This window comes from Xiphophorus couchianus, chromosome 4 (assembly GCF_001444195.1).
Source record: "Xiphophorus couchianus chromosome 4, X_couchianus-1.0, whole genome shotgun sequence".
NCBI lineage: Eukaryota > Metazoa > Chordata > Actinopteri > Cyprinodontiformes > Poeciliidae > Xiphophorus > Xiphophorus couchianus.
This window is the reverse complement of record NC_040231.1, coordinates 13,345,347-13,367,191: the sequence shown is the minus strand read 5'-3', so window position 1 is coordinate 13,367,191 and position 21,845 is coordinate 13,345,347. Positions and strand designations below refer to the sequence as shown.

The window sequence follows — 21,845 nt, the reverse complement described above, 5'->3', positions numbered from 1 at the left end:
ACAAATGGACTGTTTTACTGTCATAATTGTTATTATTAAAATGTTAAAGCAATCAGCTGCTGTTTCCTCAGATTCCTGGTGACATCTGTTGGTCAGACTCTGCAACACCGAACCTGACTGAATATTGAAACGTAAGGAGTGGGAATATGTCATAACAATCTAAGATAAACAAATTAGGGTTTTTTAATTTATTTTTGATCAGTTTTTAAAACACTGATTACTGAGTGCATGGTTTCTGCCGTGTTGGATTTGAATGTTCAGCTGTGAAGACGCTAGGTGACAGCAAAACCTAAATTTGTAATAGCGCTGAAGGAAAGTTTGGGTTCAACCTAAATAAAATATTGATAAAATGTAAATGTATTAAAGTTTCATACATTTTGTCACGTTAGGATCACAAATGTCAGTGCATTTTATTACAATTTTGTATGATTTATTACTATTTTATATGATTTCCCGAGAACTATTTTCTTTTACAATATCTATCTGTCTGTCCAGAAAAACGAGTAAATCTCCTCCCTCGCCGTACGCCTTCATGTCTGACCCGGTTGTGCGCCGGCTGTTGGTAATGAAGCCGCCCAAAGTTTGCTGACGTAATTTCCGTTGCGCGAATCTACAAATTTGGCGCCGCAGCCTCGCAATCAGACACAGGAGCGTCCAGCAGAGAGATAATTACAGAAATGTCCCTCGGTACTGATGTGTTGGGACAGATTGTAGCGGTATATTTTTAAGTTTTTTGTGGGCGGCGTTTTTATGTTGATCTGCAGGAGATGCGGCCCGGGTCGTGTTTGTTCTGGCGTCGTTAGCTGACTCCACCGTGGAAACTCTTCACTTCACAACCCGATCAGCTTCAGCTTATTGGACTGCATACTAATCGATACAAAGCTAACATTGATCAAAGCTAATATTTATCCTCAGTCACAATGAACAGGAACAAGATGAAGAAAACCAGGGTGAGTCACAATTTTAGTAACTAAAAAACAGAGCTGGATGTGAAGTTTATTAATAATCTAAAACTTTCCTAGTGTTATAATTTCTGTGCCTTGACTGTTTAAACAAGAAAAAAACCTTTGTATGTTTTGAGTTGGTCACAAGGTTGTCATGCAGCGCTGCAACTGGGCAACAACAAATTCCTGCCCGTTTTTTCTGATTGGTTTTTCTCTTCATCATTCTGATTCTGATTGGTTTTTCTCTTCATCATTCTGACTCTGATTGGTTTTTCTCTTCATCATTATGACTCTGATTGGTTTTTCTCTTCATCATTATGACTCTGATTGGTTTTTCTCTTCATCATTCTGACTCTGGTTGGTTTTCTCAGGTGACTGCTGGGTTAGTCGGAGGGCAGCGGAACATCTCTTCATTCTTTTGCTCCAAAGACCAAAAGGTAAGTCCTGGATAAGGTGTTTTTTTTTTAAACTATTTGATTACAAACCAGTTTGTTTGTTTTTTATTTGGACAGTTGCTCCAGCTCTGTCAGGTGCATGTGGTGATTATTAAGATTCAAGCCTTGCCTCTGCAGACCTGGACTTTGACTCGGCCATTCTAACATAAACCACTCCTTTGTTGATCTAACTTTATGGTTGTCATTGATGTCCCGCTGAAAGGTGAACCTTTGAGTTTGCCTTTTCAGACTAACTCGTTCTCTTCTCTGAAGAAATGCTTATTGCTGATAGCGTTTCATTTGTGCAATTATTTACAAATGGTTCAGTTTTGGACTTAGAATAGAATAGAGTTAAGCTTTATTGTCAGTGCGCATAAAGCAACTAAATGCAGTTTGCATCCATCCAGAAGTGCTAAGCAAGAAAAAATAAATATATATATATATTACAAATGTACATTTAAGTTTTTTATAAACAGGAGTGGCTTATCTATAAACTAGACCTAAAAAGGTCTTTGCTCTCTGCTGCATGGCTTGTAGAAAATGTAAACATAATTTCTGATATCTAAAAGCCAGATTTGTTTAGTTGTCTGGTCAGCAGGTTTTCCGACCTGAGCGTTGAATCTCTGCAGCTCCTCCAGAGTTACCGTGGGCGTTCTGGTTGCGTTTCTGATTAATGTTCTCACCTGGCCTGTCAGGTTAGGTGGATTTTGAAATGTTGCAGTAATAAATGAATTGATGGCATGGTAAATTAAAACAAGCTCGATAATTTATATTTTAATGATTTTTAGTTTTTCTCTTTTCTGTCTTTCCACCAAAAACTGGACGACCAAAGGCTTCAGTTTGGTGCTTCGATCTCAGCTGGTTTATGTTGTTTTTATTTATTTATTTTGGATATTTAAAATATCTTCCAGTTCCAGATTTAAATGTTCATTAGAGCTTCAAGTTTATTGATCTCTGAGATTGTGGTCTTGCATTATTATACCATTATAATTATGTTACTTGAAAATGGCGTTAAAACAACAATTTCATTGTTTACCACAATAACTTCAGGGGAAATTTATCATCTAGTAAAATTTATCGTGACAAGTCTAGTTGTCATTGTCTTTGGGATTCGGTTTGTTCTTTAATTACATCCAACAATCGCGAGGCCTTGAAAGAAGATGTTTAATTTAAGTGAGATTAGATTACGCTCATTAACTCTACGTAATTACAGGAGGATTTTTAAAGACGGTTAGTTGAACTGGGTTTTATTTAGTGGATTTAAAGAAAAAGTAGCAGAATTCAGTTGTGTGCCACACATGTCAGATTAGATTTTTTAATAACTGTATTTAATGTTGAGTAGTTTGGGTGGCATGAATACTTGTGGAAGCAACAGTATTGTCTCCACTGTGTTCAAATGAAGTTTCTCCAAAAATCTTGTCTGTTTTTTAGGTTTTGTCATCAACCAGCAAAGCCGAGCCTCAGATTAAAGAAATTAAATTCAGACTAAGCACGCCTCCTCCGAGGCGGAGCGTCTTCGGTGACCTTGAAAACCTCCTTGCCTCGTCCCCAGACCTCCTCCTGTCTGTCCCAGAGACGCCCAGCAGTCAGATCAGACCTTCCTGCTCTTCTCCCTCCAGACGGGCCAGTCAGCCGCACTCCGACCCAAAACTTTGCCAGCGGTCGCCCATCTGTCGCAGCCCCAGCACCAAAAGTATCAGAGTGGGAAAAATAATGACTGAGGAGGGAGAAGTAAATAAGAGTGTAAACAGATTATCTAGCCCATCGAAGCGACTCTTCAGCCCCAATGAAGAGTCCCACAACGCAAAGAAAGCAAGAACTTCGCCACCGAAAGCTTTGATTGGCTCCACAGAGACGCCTCTTCTCACTGCCGGCCAAACAGACTTCTCTCTGGGAGGAGACAGGAAACGCCAGCAGCAGCAACAAGAAACGACAGATTCATGTTTTACTGTGATAACAGAAGTGCAAAGTTCCCTGGAGAAGGACACCTGCACTTCTGCTGCTCCTTTACCTAAACAAAGTGCTCAAGAGTTGGAGGTGGTCCCAAAAGAGAGGACGGCTATACGTGAAACACACGGAGATGGGAACAAGAAGACGCACTGTGATCAGGAGCAAGGCGGAGTCGGTAAGCAAATCTCAACGTTTCCATTGCAAACAAGCTGGTCAGCAGATTTAATGGCTATTTAATTGGCCTATTATGCAAAATTTACATTTTTATGTCTCCATTTGGGTCACCACTGCTTCTAAAAGCATCCCACATGTTTAAAGAAACCACCCAGATGGTTTTTGGTAATAAGTTAATACTTTTTGGTGTCTGGAAAATGAGCCGGTACAGAAATCTCCCAAATATTAAGTCAGAATCAGCCGGCACTGGTGCAGTTACCTAGCAACCCCAGTGGAGCCCAGACGGTCACCAGCAACCCGACCTTAGCTCCTGCATGGTTGGCCAGCTGGTTTCACTGCTGTACAATGGCTGCTGGAAGAGACAAGTGTTTTGTTGTTGTTGTTTTACCATCCAGAAACCACTTGCTGCATTCTTGTCTTTTGTGCAGGAGTCTCCACTTCTGCTTTTCGAAGCTGTATGGTTGTATAAATGCGCATCTGCTTGCAGCCATTTTAATGTGCGAGTGTAAACGTTGAGTTGGGGGCGTGGCCAACAGCTGTTTATTTGGATCTAAATTGACAAAAGACCCTAAAACATCTCATTCTGAAAGGAGCAGACTAAAACCTCATTATCTTAATTAATGATTTCTTCCCAAAAAACATAATTAATATGCATCCTAACTTATTCAAAGAAACATAATAAGTCACCTTTAAAAGAGGCTAAAATGTGTTAAAGATGTAACTCTAAAATATTTCCTTAAAATCACAGCAGAGTAGATCTGAAGAAAATATTCTAATATATAAATGTTAAACATAATTTTCTGTAACTCTTAGCTGTTACAGGAATGTTTTCTAACGTTGCTTTTTCTCTAATTATCATCAAGCAGCTGAATCTGGACCAGCGTCTACTGGTCCCAGTGAGGACGGCTTTGAGGAGAGCTGGTTTACTGACCAAATGGATGAGGATGAAGCTACGGAGAATAAGTCCAAAAAGCTTCTGTAAGAGTCATTTCTTTTGACTAAAAGTCATCTTAATAAAAATATGCATGTATTATTTGACTTTTTTTCAACAGAAAGTAATGTTTTCTGGTTTTACAGTAAGGTACCGGATCATGTGATCCTTTCTGAGGGACCAAATAACCGATATCTGGTTTTGGACATCGAGGAGAAACCGGGACACAAATCACTGACCATCTCATGCTGCAGGTCTCTGCTTCCAACCGAGACCTGCCTGCTCAAAGACGGATGGTAAAACTCTCCGTTTGCCCATATACACTGTATTTATCCTGTTATTGTCCTTGTAGTCATTTTTACATTTTCTATGGAACCAGTAATGTTTTCTTGTTGTTGTTTTTTCATAAACAGCATGAATGATGCTCAAGCTGGATGCTTCATTTTTGGTTTTCTTGTTTGGGTGGAACTGAAGTAGGGAAGGCAATCAAGGGCGATATTCCCGACAGACAGTTTACCTGATTCATACAGAGTTTCTGACTCCCGCTGCCTCCTAAACTCTGAGCCGTTCAGAGGGAGGATGAGGAAGGAGCGCTGTTCTGGAGACACTGTGGTGCGCCTTCAAAATAAAAGCACGCGAGTGGAAGATTTCAATATTCTTTGCAGCTGCGGTGAAATTATTGGGTGGGATGAATGTGACTGTCTCCAATATTGGGTGAGGGGGTGAGAGACACGTCCCGGTTCCTACAGCTATGTTGACAATAAATCAATAACAACATATATCGCAATAGACACATCAATATCAATCTGATAGAATATTCACTGAACCCAGACCCAGAACCGCACAGCATTCTGGGAGATGTAGGCAGAGGAAAGACTAGCTGTTCAACTAGCAAAGCTCTGTCGGTGGAATCAACTCACTTACTGCACTCTTTGGTTACCTAGCAACTCATTCATTCTCTGGTTACCTAGCAACAACCTGCTGAGTAACTGCCGCAGAAGCAGTTTAAAGTTTCACCACTGTGCCTCATAACTGCTTAAAAATAATGATGATTAAAAAACAGTGAAGAGTGAAAACTGTGGATAAAACAGAAAAGGTCACGCCGCCAGTTTTGGTTATATTTCAGATATTTAAAACAGAAAAACTAATCAATAATTATCAATATTGACCCATGGTAGTAGTCAATAATGAGGCCCGTGGTAGTGAGCCTTAATATCAGAAACTTCACCTGATTTTTAGCCTTTTTGCAGTTCAGAGAAATGTGACGTCACTATCAGTTCCCACAAGCCTGAACCGGAAGTGATCTGCGCGGCCGCCTTCTTAGAAGACAAGCGTAGCGCAAAGCATAGATGAACCATGGCTTCGAGACCAATTCAAAGAAATTTATATTTACACTTTTTAACCAGTGTGCAAGAGAAATATACATCAACAAAATCACTGCTGTCAGGTAGATAGATAGATAGATGGATAAATAGATAGATTAGATAATGGAAATATGTCAGAAGAAGTGGACAAGCTGCCTCAGATCTCATGTTTAACTACTTGGAGAACATGAAGAGTGCGTACAACACAGAGGAACTTCGTGTCCAGAAATCTATGGAGAGGCATACAATCAATGTTTAAAGGGATTTATAAAGAACGTACAAACTGTAGTAACACATGTAGGCTACATAGCTTAGCTTGCAGATAAAAGCTACATTAGCTTAGCTACTTTTACTAGTTCAGAAGTAAGTACTACAGTAAATATCACTGACATTTATCTTAATATTACTAAGTGTAATATCGAGTAATAGTTGTAAGGTAATTTTATTTATATAACACATTTTCAGCAACAAGGCTGTTCAAAGTGCTTTGCATGAATTAGAAGGCAATACCAACAAAACCAAAAGAAAGACAAAAAGATAAAAGTATAAAACTACATATTTGTTCCCCATGTTTAATAAGAATAAGTAGTCTATAATTTACAGGGTTTTCCTCAGCCTGGCGGGCCACCAGGCTTTACTTGTGCCCCCACCAAGCTTAGTATTGTTGATTTATCTTAGTTTTTATTATTATTGCCTTTTTTAAGACTTTAGTTGGTGTTTAGGTATTAATCTTCCAGTCTTCCAAAAATGCATAACTATCAAGTAATATTTTCAAAGTAACTTTAAACATTTTTTAACTCAAAACCATGGCGGCCAGCTGGATGAATGACGGCCCTAGCGTCCTGAGCATCAGGCTCAGCAGGTTTTCTCGGGGGAAACTTTGATCTATAAACTAGTTGTGCTTTTTCTGGATTCTTGTTCTGTCGGTTCTCCATGTTTGATTCTTGTTCTGGGTTGTTTTTACTTTCTAAGTTTGTTCTATATTTGTGAACTAACAGGAGTTTCTCTGGGTCCTCCGCCGATATTAAAAGTATAAAGCTAAATGTTGGTCTAAAGTAATAAGTATTACACAGTTTATAAAAGTAGCTAAATATACTTATGTTCTTATACTGTTTATAAATTAGGAATGAGGCGAGAGCTGGTTCTAAGCTTGTGGCTTGGTTATTGTTGTCATAGCAACTGCCTACTAAGATGGCTGTCAGTTACAACCTTCCCAAAGTGTGACGTCATGAGAACTAAATATATCATGATTCTTTTTTTTTTTTTTTTTTTTTGCCTCTTGGTTCCTGTGTTTTGTCATATTTTTATTCATTCGTGCGTTGTGCATCAGCCTCAAAGTGTCGCATCTTTTCGTCTCTCTGCAGGGAGTTGACCCCCGTCTGCCGCGGTGATGTGGTTCATCTGGAGGGCCGCTCTGAAGGCGGGGCCTGGTTGGTCGACAGGGAGCGGGGTTTCCTGGTTCTCCAGCCCGACAGCCTCATCTCAGGGACCAGCATCTCCAACTCCATCCGCTGCATGAGGCGAGCAGTGCTGGGAGAACTGTTCAAGGTGAAAGTGCTCTTACTTTAACTTGTAGGTCATACCTTTAATCGGTGTTTGATGGAAACATGATGCATTTCTCTTGATTTTGATGCAGAGATTTGACGGTGGCTCTAAGCAGATGCTTAATGGCACCATGGTGCACGAAGTCTTCCAGAGAGCAGCTTCAGCCAAAGATTTCTCTCTGCAGAAACTTTCCCAGCTGGCCGACGAAGCGCTGCGAAATCACCGTTACCTTGGAGACATGTAGGGCGTCTTATCACACTGTAACATCCTGCAGACTATTTACCTTTAAACAAATTTAAAACTACAATCAGAATGAGTCAAGAACTCTCTCAGATATTTGAATATAAAAAATTTTTAATGGGGATAACATTGAACTCAACTTTAGTTTTTAAATTTCTGCTGCAGTTTTAATGCACAGGGTTACATTTTTAAATTGATTGGATTGATTTTTACTACATTTACTTATAAACACACATTAGAACTTTATCACTTATCAATGTTTAATTAGATCTTTTAACTATTATGTAACTGGTCCATGTAAGAATAGATAGTGGTTATAATAAATGACGTCTACGGCTGAAGTGATTAATCGAATTAATCATGACAAATTGATTAATTAACTGAAATACAGACTATAAAAAAGGTCATTTGTGAAAGAAAGAGCAGCAATTAAGCCAAAACTGTACAAAAAGTATATTCAGATTTCAGATGACTTTATTTTTGTAAGCTAACATTACAAAACAGAAAACAAAAAGAGATTCTACTTTACAAACCGATAATTTTCCAAAAACAAGCTGAATATACATTTCGTATTTGTGAATATGTTCTAACCAAAGCTCCTCCAGAGGCAATTTTAGCTTCAGCTGGTTCAAATTACTGTAAAAATGTATTGAGAAACTTTTACTGTCCAGTTATTACTCACTGCTACTACACTATATTGATAATTCAAGCAGAAAGGATCGAGCTTCTCACACGTTGATGTTGGAGATCCTTTTTACCTGCAGATGCATCCTCTGCTACAAATGATCGAGCGTTCACTCAAAGAAAGCTGTTATTGGAGTTTAGGAATAAAAAGTTTATTTTCTTATTTAAAAAGGGATTTCATTGTTTATTTGCATCTTTTAACATATTTCCAATGTATAAAAATGACTTAAATTCAAAATAAAAATATCTGACAATTTTTAGAAATCTGATCAATGGCCAGAATAATCTATAGATTAATTGATTGTTAAAAATAATCATTAGTTGCGGCCCTAATGATGCCACTCTTCTTCTTCATGCGTTCTCTTTGTGTTCACAGGTTTGCTTTAGGAGTAAGTCAGGAGGAGATGCAGCAGGAGCTGCATGATTACCTCCCATCACTGGAGCATTGGGCAAATGAATACCTCTGTTCTTCTACACCAAAACCAATCGGCTCTAAAATGTAAGAACCTCGATTAAAAACACTCCAATTATATGAATGTGCTGATTGTTTGTCCGTCTGCTTGATCGCAGCAGGTGCCAGGCCCCGCCTGCTGTTTTCACGCTAACAGAGCTGGCGGACATAGAGGAGAACGTCTGGTCCCCCAGATTCGGCCTCAAGGGGAAAATAGACGTGACGGCGAAGGTCCGAATCCAAAGGTCGCGAAACGGCAGCAACAGAGTCTGTGAGGAAAAGACCGTCCCACTGGAGCTGAAGACTGGCAGGGAGTCGAACTCCATCGAGCATCGCAGTCAGGTCGGAGCAGCTTCCCGGGCTTTCCCAGGTTGTTTGGAAGAATAATCATCCATGTAAATGTGGTTCTGTTTGTGTTCAGGTGATCTTATATACCCTGATGAGCATGGAGAGATACGGCCCTGAAATCGGCCTTCTGCTTTACCTGAAGACGGGAAACATGCACCCAGTGGCAGCCGGCCACATGGACCATCGAGGTACGGCGAGCCCAAAAGAACCTCAGCAGGTTTCAGATGTTTTCACACAGCAGCTCTGGAGTTTATCTGGGAAACCAGAACGGAAACCGTAACGGATCGGGCTTTTTGTGACGGAACAAATCTGTGCCACTAGTCCCTCTTCTCTTTGTTCGTCTCTGGCTTTGGGAAAGGTTTGTTTTCTGACTGAAGCTGATTTTATTTCAAACTAACTTACAGCCAGAACTGGGCAAGAAAAGTTGTTTTTATCAATAAAACAAATATTTGGTCTTTGAAGATTCAGTTTTTGGAAAATCTTAATGTTTTTTCACCAATGCAGGGATTGGTCTGCCCACGGCGGCCATCTTGTTTTACAACTTCTACTTATTTGGACTTTGAATTCAGGTTAACTCTATGACACAGTATTACTACCAGCCTAAGTATTTTATTTATTTTTTTAAAAAATGAAGTCATAATGTTACAAGAATAAAGTCTTATGACCATAAAGTAGAAATAATGAGAATAACGTTTTAATATTACCAGAGTAAAATCGTAATCTGGAGACAGGGAAGTAGTAATTTTATGAGAACTGTAACATGAAAAATAAAAAAAAATAATTATCCAAAATCTTTCTCAAGAAGATTACTTTTTTCTGTCAATTTTAAGATGATGCTCTGGTAACTTTGCATCTTTATTCTCCTAATATTATTAATGTATTCTCATAGTCAAACAAAACTTGTAAAAGCCTGGCCCTAATAATCTGTCATACAACTCATAGAAGGGATGTTTGGGATGAGAGCAAATGTTTGAAAATATTTCCTATAGGGAAAAAAAGCGAGGAAAAAACACTAAAATTAGGAGTCTGGTATGAAAATAAAATCTGTGATTTTATTTTTAAGGCGTATACCCTTGAACATTCTCACATTTTGTCCTTTTACAACCTCAAACTTTAAAGTAGTTTTATTGAGATTTTAGATAAAAACAAAGCAGTTCAGGGTTTTAAAATGTAAAACATGGTGGTGTCACAATCATTACTGTGGGGAGGTTGTAAAGCTAAATATGGGGCCATGTTAAACCTGTTAAAAGTGCGATACAGTGATGCATTGTGGGTTTTTTCCAGAGCTGCTGAAGCTGAGGAACTCACTGGTTCATCACATTAACCACTTTGTAGAGAAAGGAGCCGATCGGAGTCGCCTGTCCAGACTTCCTGACATCCTGACCAGCAGGCAGACCTGCCAGTACTGCCCTCAGAAACTAAACTGTGCTTTATACGAGCGGTAAACCCTCTTTAAATCTCATGCAGACTTAAAAGCCAACCACAGGAAGGGTCAATGCCTGTCTTCTTTCTCATTGTCTTCGATCCAGGGTGGTGGACTCCACCTCTGCGGATGTGGGTGAGGACACCGTGCAAGCCTTTCTGCAGCAGGAGACGAGTCACCTGACCCATCCACATCTGGACTACTTTGCTCACTGGCTGCTGCTCTGCAGCCTGGAGGCGTCCACCATGGAGGCCAAGAGCGGTCGAAAGCGTGTCTGGCTGCAGTCGGTCCTGGAGAGGTAGCAATCTGTGGCTTTCATCCTGTTTCTGAGTTGTCATTTTTTTATTGTTTAAAAATGAACAAAAACGTCTAACATTTGGATCTGTAGAGCTTCTAGAATCAGCCCAAACGCTTAAAAAAAACCAAACAACGGTGCAGTTCCCATCGAATGTGACTTTCAAATCAAGAGGTTTTTGAAAAGGCTCATTTTCCAGACACCAAAAAACATGAACTTATTGGTTAATAAAATGTGGTTGGAAATAAGTTGATGTATTTCGGTGTCTGGAAAATGAGCCTTTTCAAAAACCTCCTGATTTATAAGTCACATTCGATGGGAACTGCAGCGTTACCTAGCAACCCCAGCTGAGTCTGGTCCCGTTACCTAGCAACCCAATCCAGAATGTTAGGTTAGCTGGTTTTACCGCTGTCTTTGCTGTACAATGGCTGCTGGAAAAGACAAGAGTTTTGTTGTTGACTTACCATCCAGAAACCACTTGCTACTTTCTTATTGATTGTGCAGGAGGCTCCACTTAACATTAGCTGTAAAGCAACAACTTAGATCAGAGTTGAAAGAAATTGATCATTTTAACCTAATTTCTTGTAGGATTTCATCCGTTCTAATATTTTCTCATCAGTACACTTCAGATTTTTTTCTTAATCTTATCATATCCTCTCATAAGCTGAATTTTCAGCTCTTTGGTTTTGACTTTAATGCGTTTTCAGTGAGAAGAGCGGCAGCTGTGTGGGGAACCTGCAGCTCAGCGACTCGGTGACCGCTCAGTCTGAAGGCGTCTTCGTCCACCGTTTCCTGCGCAGCGCGGCCGACTCGCAGCAGGCCGCCAACCACTGTGGCCTGACCAGCGGAGATCGCGTCGTTGTCAGCGACCAAGAGGGTCGTCTCATCGGCTTGGCAACAGGATACCTGAAAGGAGTCAACGCGACGTCGGTCAGCTGCACTCTGGACAGGTGGGCTCTACGTTCACAACTCATCCTGTTGGACTCAGCAGAAGGCTTTCACCTGATTTCTTCTGTTTAACAGGGACCTGTCAAAGTTCAGCGGCATTTTGTTTCGACTGGACAGCGATGAAGGAGTGGTGGGCCTCAGCACTCACCTCAGCAATCTGTCCAGGCTAATGGAAAACTCTGGCGACAGGTGGGATCAGGGAAACATGAGTAGAGCATCTTCAAATATCATCTTAAAGTTTGACTTAAATCCCTCTCTGTGCAGCGAGCGTCTCAGGGAGCTGGTTGTTGACCTTCGACCTCCAGAGTTTATCACCAACCTCAGCTCTGTTCTACCCAGAGAGGCCAAGGACACAGTGGCCAACATCCTCAAAGGTGCTCAAGATCTGAAATCAGCCTGTTTAAGTTGTTCCTTATGTTCAGGTTAGCCTCATAGATCAGTGGTGTTTATAGAATAGAATATACTTTATTGGTCCCCAAGGTGAAGATGTAGACTTATTCTACTGTTCTAGCTTTGAAATTAAAATTTAAATTGTTATTAATTAGCAAGAAATAGAATTGTACCCAAATAATTATGTTTTAAATAATATTACCACTGTATTCAAAGCAAAGTGGTACCAAATTATCAATAAGACAAGATATAAGTGTTTATGAGTCGATATTGATAATTATTTGTTCGTTTTATTGTTTTAAATATCTGAAATGCTTCCAAACTGGCAGCATGACCATTCCTGTTTTATCCAGTTGTAACTCCATGTCATTGTTTTTTATATTTAAACAGTAGCCAAACCTTAAACTGCTGCCGTGGCAGTTACTATACATGTTGTTGCTAGGCAACCAAAGAATGGCTGAGTTGCTAGGTAACCAGAGAGCGAGTTAGGCGATTCCACCAAACTTGTTTAACTGGCCATGAGAGGTTGAGCAACTAAAGTCTTTCCTCTGCCTACATCCCCCAGAATGCTTTGCGGTGGTGGATCTGAGTTCAGTGAAATTATTAAATATTCTGTTATTCAATGAAACTATCGTTACTTACATTGTTATTGGTTTGTTGACTGGCCTTATGAGATTTTTATTTCATCCGGAGCCCAAAGGTGTTCTTCGCTCTTGAACTGTTTCACATTTTGTCACATTACACTGACTACAATGGGTTTTGGGTTTTGTTGGGATTTTAAATCATATCAACGAAGCACATTGATGTGAGGTGAAAGTAAAATGCTATGTGGTTTTCAAAAGTCTCTGCAAATAAAAATCTACTGTGAGACCCACTTGTATTGAACAGGATGCATTAGACATTTAGATATTACATACATCTCTGGTTTAACGTCGGCTCCCACATCATCTTTCATTTATTTTGATCCGTTAATGCAGTTTTTCTCAAACCGGACCACTGGTGGGCACCCCCCCCCCTTAAAAATAATAGTGGATAAATGGCTTATGACAGGGTCTAAAAGAAAAGGAAAAACTAAAGATAAAGGGGGAAAGTTTCTAAGGGTGAGTTGCAAAACTTTTGTCTTGAACTTTATAGCGAAACATAGCATGCCACAAGCATGCAGATCTATGTTTGCGGCTGTGCTAAGTGCAAAATGATGGTGATAAAGTGTTGAGCAGCGCTGCGCCCCACGGTGACTAACTGCATCTTAACACCTAAAATAAAATTATTTATGTTGGACTATCTACTGACTGAAAGAAAATGTTTCTTTTTGCCAAAGCAACTCAAGTCTATTTTTCTTTTTTTACGCTTCTAAATTACAAATAGCCCTAAAATGTTACTAATGCACACAACCTCTGTAAATAACTCAAAACGCCCCGAGTCGACTTGTTCATGGTTTTATTTTGGCCAATCACATTTACAAAACTAGCACAACCTACACATTAGGAGGAACAAAGACTGAGGCAAGAGGCTAATATTTTAATTTCAGGTTGTGTAAGATGTGTTACCGCGGGAGCAATTTCAATTAGTTTGTCCGTGAGAGAAACAATGTTTTAATGTTTATCTGTCTGTGTAGGTCTAAACAAACCCCAGAAACAGGCCATGAAGAAGGTTTTGCTGTCCAAAGACTTTACCCTCATAGTTGGGATGCCTGGAACCGGCAAGACAACAGCCATCTGCACACTGGTAGACCTCAAACAAATCCAAACCTTCACTCCGTTTCCCTTTTCCTTCCCCTCTGACTCCCTCCGTCATCATCACTTCTCTGCCATCAGGTGCGTATCCTGCATGCCTGTGGGTTCAGTGTGTTGCTGACCAGCTACACCCACTCTGCTGTGGACAACATCCTGCTGAAGCTCAAGCGCTTCCGGGTCGGCTTTCTGCGTCTGGGTCAGGGGCAGAAGGTCCATCCGGAGATCCTGCCGTTCACAGAGGAGAGCGTGAGGAGGAAGGACGTTCACACGCTCACAGAGCTGCAGCAGCTTTACTGCAAAGAAGTGAAGAAGAGTTTTTTTATTTTTTAATATTTGTTGCTAGAAATTAATTTATCACATGAGAAATTAAAATGAACTCAATAATTTCCATTTGCATAATTAATCGTTCTTCTCTTCCTACCAAAAACTGGATGACAAAAGCCTTCAGTCTGGTGCTTTAGACCTTTTTTGAAGGACAATTTTGTTTACAAAAACCTCATGATTAATTTTATTGTTTTTGTTTATTTATTTTGGATATTTAAAATGTCTTGCAGTCCCAGTGTTAGATGTTCATGAGAATTTAAGTTGATTCATCTTTGAGAATGTATTATTATGGCATTAAATTATCTGAAAATGATCTCAAAACAACTTTCTTATTCTTTATTGCAATAATTTTTGTGACAATTTAATAGTCAGCAAAATTTGTTATCATTTGTTTTTACTTTCCTGAATTAATAATCTTGTCACGTTTCGTTCCAGCTGGTCGTAGCGACCACATGCATGGGCATCAAGCATCCGATCTTCACACGCCGGCGGTTTGACTTCTGCATCGTAGACGAGGCGTCGCAGATCAGCCAGCCGATCTGTCTGGGTCCGCTTTTCTATGCCAAGCGGTTCGTCCTGGTTGGAGATCATCAGCAGCTGCCGCCGATTGTTCAGAACCAGGAAGCAAGGTGGAGAATATTTCATTACTAATGCGGCGCACCTTGACGGCAGGGAAAAAAGACTTACAAACTCTGTCAGGTCTTGAAAAATGTGATGCTGTCAAATGTGCTATTATTATTATTATTATTATTATTATTTTCCTCTTAAGGTCTTTTGGGATGGATGAAAGTCTGTTTAAGCGACTTGAGCTCCACAGTGAAGCGGTGGTGCAGCTGAACGTACAGTACCGGATGAACAGGTAAACACTGCTGAGAGAAAACTGGATGCTTCTGCAGTAAAGATTATGTGGGTTGTTGTAAAATCAAAGGAAATAATTACAGGATTTTAATGTTTCTTTACAAAGAAAAACTGTGAAAAACTTGCACCGCTTTGCTCCTTTACACTCTGAGAACATTAAGTTCAAAATTCATATTCAAATATTCTTTGTTGATCCCAAAAAGAAATTAAATGTCGTAGATGGTGATCGCTGTTTGCAGGACAGATCTCCTGTAGCAGTCTGTATTACAGCAAATTTTAAGAAGCCTCTGACTGAAGACACTCAATCTGTTTGTAAGCTAAATTAAAAGAGACTGGTAATGTTTCTGAAAAAGAATAGGAGCATTTTTAAACATTTAATCTGATCTTTTCAAAACTCAAAAAGCTTCCTCGCTTTGTCGCCTCTGGAAAAAAATGTCAACTTTACTATGAATATGGAAATAATTTGCCCAGAGTAAGTTTTTACATGGCCCACTAGACTTTAGGATATAGAAAAAGAGCTGTCGAGATAACATTTATGTGCTTAAATATTACTTCATCAATCAAATCAAAGCAGTTTTTTTCTGTATGCAGCCAAATTACATCAGTGTGAATGCAGAGACAGCTATTTATTAATATTTTAACAGTTTAACGGGTAGTTTTATCAACACATTCTGCCACAACCGACCCTTTAAAAACATATGTGATCTTCAAAATGCAAGCGAGTTTAGAGTGTCCTTAAAAATTCTAAAATTATTAGACATATTAGCCTTAACATGAAGTGATTTAAATTTAAATGTCCAGCAATCTTCTCTAGCTTGCTTTAAGATTATTTTTTTTTACAAAAGTTGTTATTCTTTTATGTAGCATCTATAAAACAGTGTTTTATTTTACCCTTCTGTTTTTAAATCTAGTCAGATCATGTCTCTGAGTAACTCGCTGATGTACGACGGCCGGCTGGAGTGTGGATCTGAACGGACGGCCTCGGCTCTGCTCACGCTGCCCTCGCTGGCGTCCGTCCAATCGGAGGTCACGTCCCGCTCCGAGACTCGTCCCCAGCTGGACCTGTCCTGGCTGCAGGCCGCGCTGCTGCCCTCCAACCCCGTCTGCTTTCTCGACTGCTCAGCGGTTTGTAAAATGCTGCAGCTGTTTCTATATGTCCAAGGATAAAGCCGCTGAGGCCGTTAGAGTATTTATTAAAAAATATGTTTATGATTCATTAAACAAGATATTTTGACTTGCAGGACACATTTACGGTGGATTATGTGTAAAAGTTTTGGTTCCTGCAGGTTCCTGCTTTGGAGTCGGTGGAACAGGGAGGAGTTAGTAATCGTACCGAAGCTGCTCTCATACACATGATGCTTTCGCTCCTCATAAAGGTTCATTTGCTTCTAAATTAATCATTTATAAGGGCAAAAATAAGTTTAATGCAATAAGCAATGATAATCCCATGATAAATTAATATGAGCTTGATAAGGGAAATTTTGTTTACAGTCCTCATAATGCATTTTACTTATGACTTTGGTTGTGTGTGGATTTTTTTTTTTTTTGTTTTATTTATTGTTTTTTTTACTTTGGATATTGAAATATTTTCCAGTATTCTTTACAAAATTTAATGTTATTGTTCTTTCAGAGAGTGAATTTGGATTATTATGTCATTATAAAAACAACAATACTATTGTTTATCGCAGTAATTATTGGGACTATTTATCATCCAGGAATTTTTTTTTATCATGACGAGCTTAATAAATTATTATATTGTTTTGTATTTCTGCTCTAAAACTTCGTCTGTTTTCTCTGCACGCCAGGCTGGGTGTAAACCCGGTGATATTGGAGTTATCGCCCCCTACAGGCAGCAGCTGAAGTGCATCTCTGCTCTGCTGCAGTCCTCTGCTTTCTCCGGGGTGGAGGTCAACACGGTGGACCGGTACCAGGGACGGGACAAGAGTCTGATTGTTCTATCGTTTGTCAGAAGCACCGCAGAGGAAGGAAACGTAGGCGTTTTCTCCTCCCAGCTTCTGTGTTTCTCTCCTTATAGCGATCCTGTCCTCATTTTGTCCCGTTTATTTGCTCAGTTAGGGGAGCTGCTGAAGGACTGGAGGCGTCTGAATGTGGCTGTAACCAGAGCGAAACACAAGCTGCTGATGGTGGGCTCTGCTGCAACGCTGCGGCGCTACCCACCAGTGGAGAAGCTGCTCCAACATCTACTGCAGCAGAACATGATATCCTTTCATAATAATTTTCTAATTATGGATACCAAGCAAATAAGTTATTTGAACTTAGATTTTATTTTTTATTTTTAAATGATTGAATAATAGAAAACTAAAATTAATGAAAAATGTCTCTTAATTCATTTCACCCCACAGGTCACAAGTTGAGATTCAATTTTTACTTTTTTTCTCTGATCTTCCCGCCAGCGCCCCCTGGCGGCCCCCACTTTTATAAACGCTTGCAATGCAATAGTTGTTGGTAAATATTGCAAATTTCATGAATACAAACTTTGTGTGACAGAAAGATTCAGCCTGTTGGTTGGAGTTGCACTTCAGCTGAAGTGATGGTTTCTAAAAGTCAAACAGAAGAAAAACAGGAGAGAGAGAAAAGGGTGGATTTATCACAGAAACTGCTTTCTCTTTGCAATAATTTACATTTATATTGCCATTCCATTATTTTATAATATTTCAGCCTGGATTGTACACATTTTCATGAAAAATATGGATACCTTGATGGCTGTGGCCTCTTTCAGCAGAATAATGAGGCAAAGCATAATTACTTCAGGAATGGTTTGAGACGTGGTTAAATATGTGATCTCCAGTGTGAACTGCAAACGACCTGAAAGTGTCCCGCATGCGCAGTAGAGGGCGCAATAACACACATAGAGAGCGCTCTCAGTGTTTTGCCATCCGCCATAAAAAGTTGTAGAAGAAGTAGTTCTCAGTGTTTGCGGAGGAAAACATGGATGCTAACGGTGTAGCATAGCTTATGATGTTGAAGTTGTTGTTCGACCGGAGGAGGCATATTAACAACATAATCCTCATTATCATCCGCCATGGTTGGTGTTTTTCTTCCCGCTTGTGAGGATCAGGACTCAGAATCGCCGGACCACTTTTTTCAGTAACGAGTAATCTAACGCTTTTCTAAAATCCTATTTAAAGTTTTCCAGACACTGGAACACACAAAAATAAACACAAATTACTAAAGTTTTTTTATACTGTTGTAACCATTAAAAAAAAAATCTCTCCTTCAGTTCAACCTTATAAGTGGAGACACATTGTTGATGTTACTATTTTTGGCAAAGATCAATGTAATTTTCACAGCGTTGTCAGCAGCTGCTGAAAGTAACTAAAAAAGTTACTTTTAATGTAACTTAGTTACTTTCCAAATCAAGTAGTCAGTAATCTAACTAAGTTACTTTTTCGAGGAGTAATCAGTAATCCGATTAAAGTTACTTTTTCAAAGTAACTATACCATCAATGCTCAAAATGGCGACGTTTGTCGAATATCAGTGACCTTCGAATGAATTCGACCTGGCCGTTTAGATTCAGGTCACATTTGAAAAATCAATATATACGATCTGTGTTCAGACTGTCATGAATTCAGGTCGCATTAACGCAAAAAAAAATAAAATTGGAATTGGGTCACTTCTGGCTGTAGGGTAAACGCAGCTTATGAAGTTACGCCTGGTTAGTGTGTGATAGGTATTTTCCTTTCGAACCTAAATAAAAGAAAGAACCACAGACAACGTATATGAATTTTACGTGGAGCTTTTGCAAAAGGGAAGGCTCTGCCAAACTTCTCCTCCGATCAGTTCCACAGAGCGTTCTGGGCTGCCCTTACAACGGCTCCTGTTTTTATTGTCAAAGAAGGACAGGCAAGGGGGCAGTCAGGAAAACAACAGAGGTCGTAAAGCTTCTAACCCATATCCGATCAAAGGTCTGAGCCCGGTTCAAATCTCGGTCAGTACTGTCAAGAAAACAAAATACGACTGCTCACAGGTAGTTACTAAATTAGGAGGTGTTCTTGTAAAAGGATTTAAGGTCTGAGAAACTTAGTGTTATCTATTTCTCGTAAAGTTGAACAGACAGTAGTGACCTCCAGGTCATTTAAAGAAGAGAACACTTTAAACAGAAAATCACAAAGATCTATAGACTTAATGTGAACTAAAGTAAGAATAAAATGATAATACCAAAAAATCTCTAACAGTGTGTATGTTTCACATTCTCACTACAGATTGTTCTTTCTTTTTAATCCACGTCTTCAGTTTTTCTCTTTAACCATTCCTTCACATTATCCAGCTCCCCTCAGCTGCTCACAAGGCATTACCCAGCATGCTCCTCTGAACCAGTGCGCTCTCAGGGAAGTAGCTGATGGCTGCAGAAAACAAAAAAACTTACCTGGATGTTCATCAGGACACGCTAACAGAAAATCACACTTTTTTTTTCTTTTTTTTTACCTCAAACTAAAGTACATCATAAAACCTCAGTTGCTTTGCATAAAAACATTAGTACAGTAATCTTTCTTTTTACTTTCTCTTTCTATAAATATAAAACTTTAAATTTTGATAGTCATTTTGTTAATTTAAATCCATTTAAGATCCAATTGAAGCATTTTGCTTCTAATGTGGAACATATACTAGAAGGACAGACAGTTTTACTGCTTCTACTGGAGATAAATGTGAATAATTACACTGTGATACTTAATTTTTAAGCCATTAGTTTTATTAAATACCTCTTATTAATGCTCTAATGATCCTCTAGGTGTAACTATTGGTACTGCAACATCTATTTCATTCACAAGCTTGTTATTTAAAGGTGTCGTTTTATTTTTCCAAGTTCTGGTGAAGGATTTCTAGTTTCTGACTAAACATTCTGCAGCTCAGACCTGTGATAGTAAAATATGTTTTCATTTGTTGCAACAGTTTTTGTGTTTTGCTTCTTTTTTTTTTAAAGTTTTGTCTTGCAGCTTTTTGCCTTTTGTGGAATGTGAATAAATAATACTTTTTTTTTTTTAAAAATATGCTGTTTTGTTCCTGTTGTATGTTAAATATGTCACACGTCAAAATGCTCTCGCTGGATTTTCATGGTCTCCTACAATAATCTCTTTCCTGATCCTGAATATTATAACCGTGACGTGTTGAGGCTTGTAAATCCTCCACAAGTGAGACATTAAGTTTATTTACTCAGTTAAAGTTTTTTCTGGCCAAGTCATTTTATATTTAATAGGAAACTCCAGTTCTGCACTCCTGCAAAGTCCTGTTAAAGTTTAAAAGCAGGAAGAAAAATATTTCTTTTGCACAATCTCTTGAATGTTTTAGGCCGGTCAGTTTACTGAGCTCCAAACAAGAACAAACTTTTTTTTCACACATAATCCTTAAAACATTCCTCAGTTCTTGTGGAATAATTGAAAATATTTCTTATGCTCAATCTTTTAAACTGGAGCCTTTTTTTGCACATTTCTAAGCTGCTACAAAGTAAACAACTCTAATCAATTGTCCAGTTTCTAAATACTTAAGAGGAGATTGTAGTAAATTTGACAACCTGATGCAGCTGAGCTCACTTTCAAAACTCCTTTATGAAAACTACTTACTGCTCTGTTATAGCAAGGAATGTTTATATTTAATGTGAAGTCAAATCAGAAAAAGAAAGGGGGAGAAAAAATACATGCGCTCACTGTGGTCCACGACCTAAAAGAGGGACGGACAAGGGAAAAAAGAGAAAACCAAACAGGACTGGAGTTTGGGGATTCTTGGATTCTTGACCAGAGATCCTGGTCGGCTTGTTGTTGTGAGATCGGACTGCCAGGTTACTCACGTTCCTCCAGCTTTACCGGCCAATAAACGCCTTTTAACCGCAACGTCTGAACTGAAGCGGTGGATTGTGGTGGTGAAGTTTGGCGTTGATTGATTGATTTTTATGATCGAACTGATTGTTGTGTTGTTGAATAGTGAGTTTGGGTGTTAAGTTTAACTATTAATTAATTTAGCGTTAGATTAAGAAGAATAACAACTTGAAGCTATATTTATAAAATAAATATTTATGACTAATATTGAAAGGTAGATATTTGTATATTAAAAGAAATTTAAATATTATGTAATTGTAAATATTAATATGAAATGTACTTTAAAGTTAGAGAACTTCAGTTTAGTTACTTGTTCATTTAACTTTAATTACTTTGTGAGTTTGATTCACAGTGGTTTGCTTAGTATCAGTGGAGAAAAACAAGACAAGTCTTGATCATTTTTTTGTTTATTTTTTTATTTTTTTTATTTTTGACATGTTAGGCTACATAAATGTATTGGGTCTGATCTTTGTGAAAGCAGGAAGAACAGATTTTCAGTTGCTCCACGCAATAAAAAGTCTTGTCTGGTCACACTAATGGCCTTTTTTCTTCCGGTCTTGTTTTGGTCGTTTTTTATCTTCTGTCTGCTTTTCCATACATGGACAAACATTCATATTTAAAGAAAAGGGCCAACAGCCGCATAACCTTAAGATAGAAATAAGGGTTATGCAATTTCTAAGCATGATTTTATATATATATATATATATATATATATATATATATATATATAATAAAGTTCAGGTTAAGGACTCATTTTCACGAGTCATTTACCTGAACTTCTACTTTGATAATAAACTGGTTTTAGTAAAATGTTCTTCAAATGACTGGAAATGCATAGTTTTGAGTAGATTTTATTTTAATTTCTGGGCAGCAGACCCCACTAGGACTGCGTCACTCCACAGCTGCTTGTGTCTCATTAATGTTGGCAGATGTTGGCAGGTATGATGTAATCTAGAGATTCTGTTTCAAACTGAGTT

The 21,845-nt window shown here is 38.8% G+C and overlaps 1 protein-coding gene across 3 annotated transcripts; it reads left to right on the top strand.

The window, feature by feature from the left end:
- Positions 1–573: 573 nt before the first annotated feature.
- On the top strand, positions 574–21,405 carry dna2 (DNA replication helicase/nuclease 2). 3 transcript variants are annotated; one of them, XM_028015501.1, is made up of 24 exons: positions 574–950; positions 1,316–1,381; positions 2,810–3,503; positions 4,366–4,480; positions 4,580–4,729; positions 7,162–7,345; positions 7,434–7,582; positions 8,643–8,765; positions 8,840–9,059; positions 9,139–9,253; positions 10,350–10,506; positions 10,595–10,786; positions 11,491–11,733; positions 11,807–11,920; positions 11,996–12,105; positions 13,737–13,846; positions 13,936–14,157; positions 14,614–14,807; positions 14,948–15,037; positions 15,948–16,161; positions 16,323–16,412; positions 16,842–17,027; positions 17,109–17,255; positions 19,317–21,405. In XM_028015501.1, exons 1-24 carry the CDS (start codon positions 921–923, stop codon positions 19,368–19,370), a joined length of 3,969 nt encoding a protein of 1,322 aa, XP_027871302.1. In that variant the 5' UTR covers positions 574–920; the 3' UTR covers positions 19,371–21,405. The 3 variants fall into 3 exon arrangements, with proteins under 3 accessions (XP_027871302.1, XP_027871301.1, XP_027871300.1); XM_028015500.1 differs by having other exon boundaries at positions 576–950; positions 4,369–4,480; positions 8,837–9,059; XM_028015499.1 differs by having other exon boundaries at positions 576–950; positions 8,837–9,059.
- The last annotated feature ends 440 nt before the right edge of the window (positions 21,406–21,845 follow it).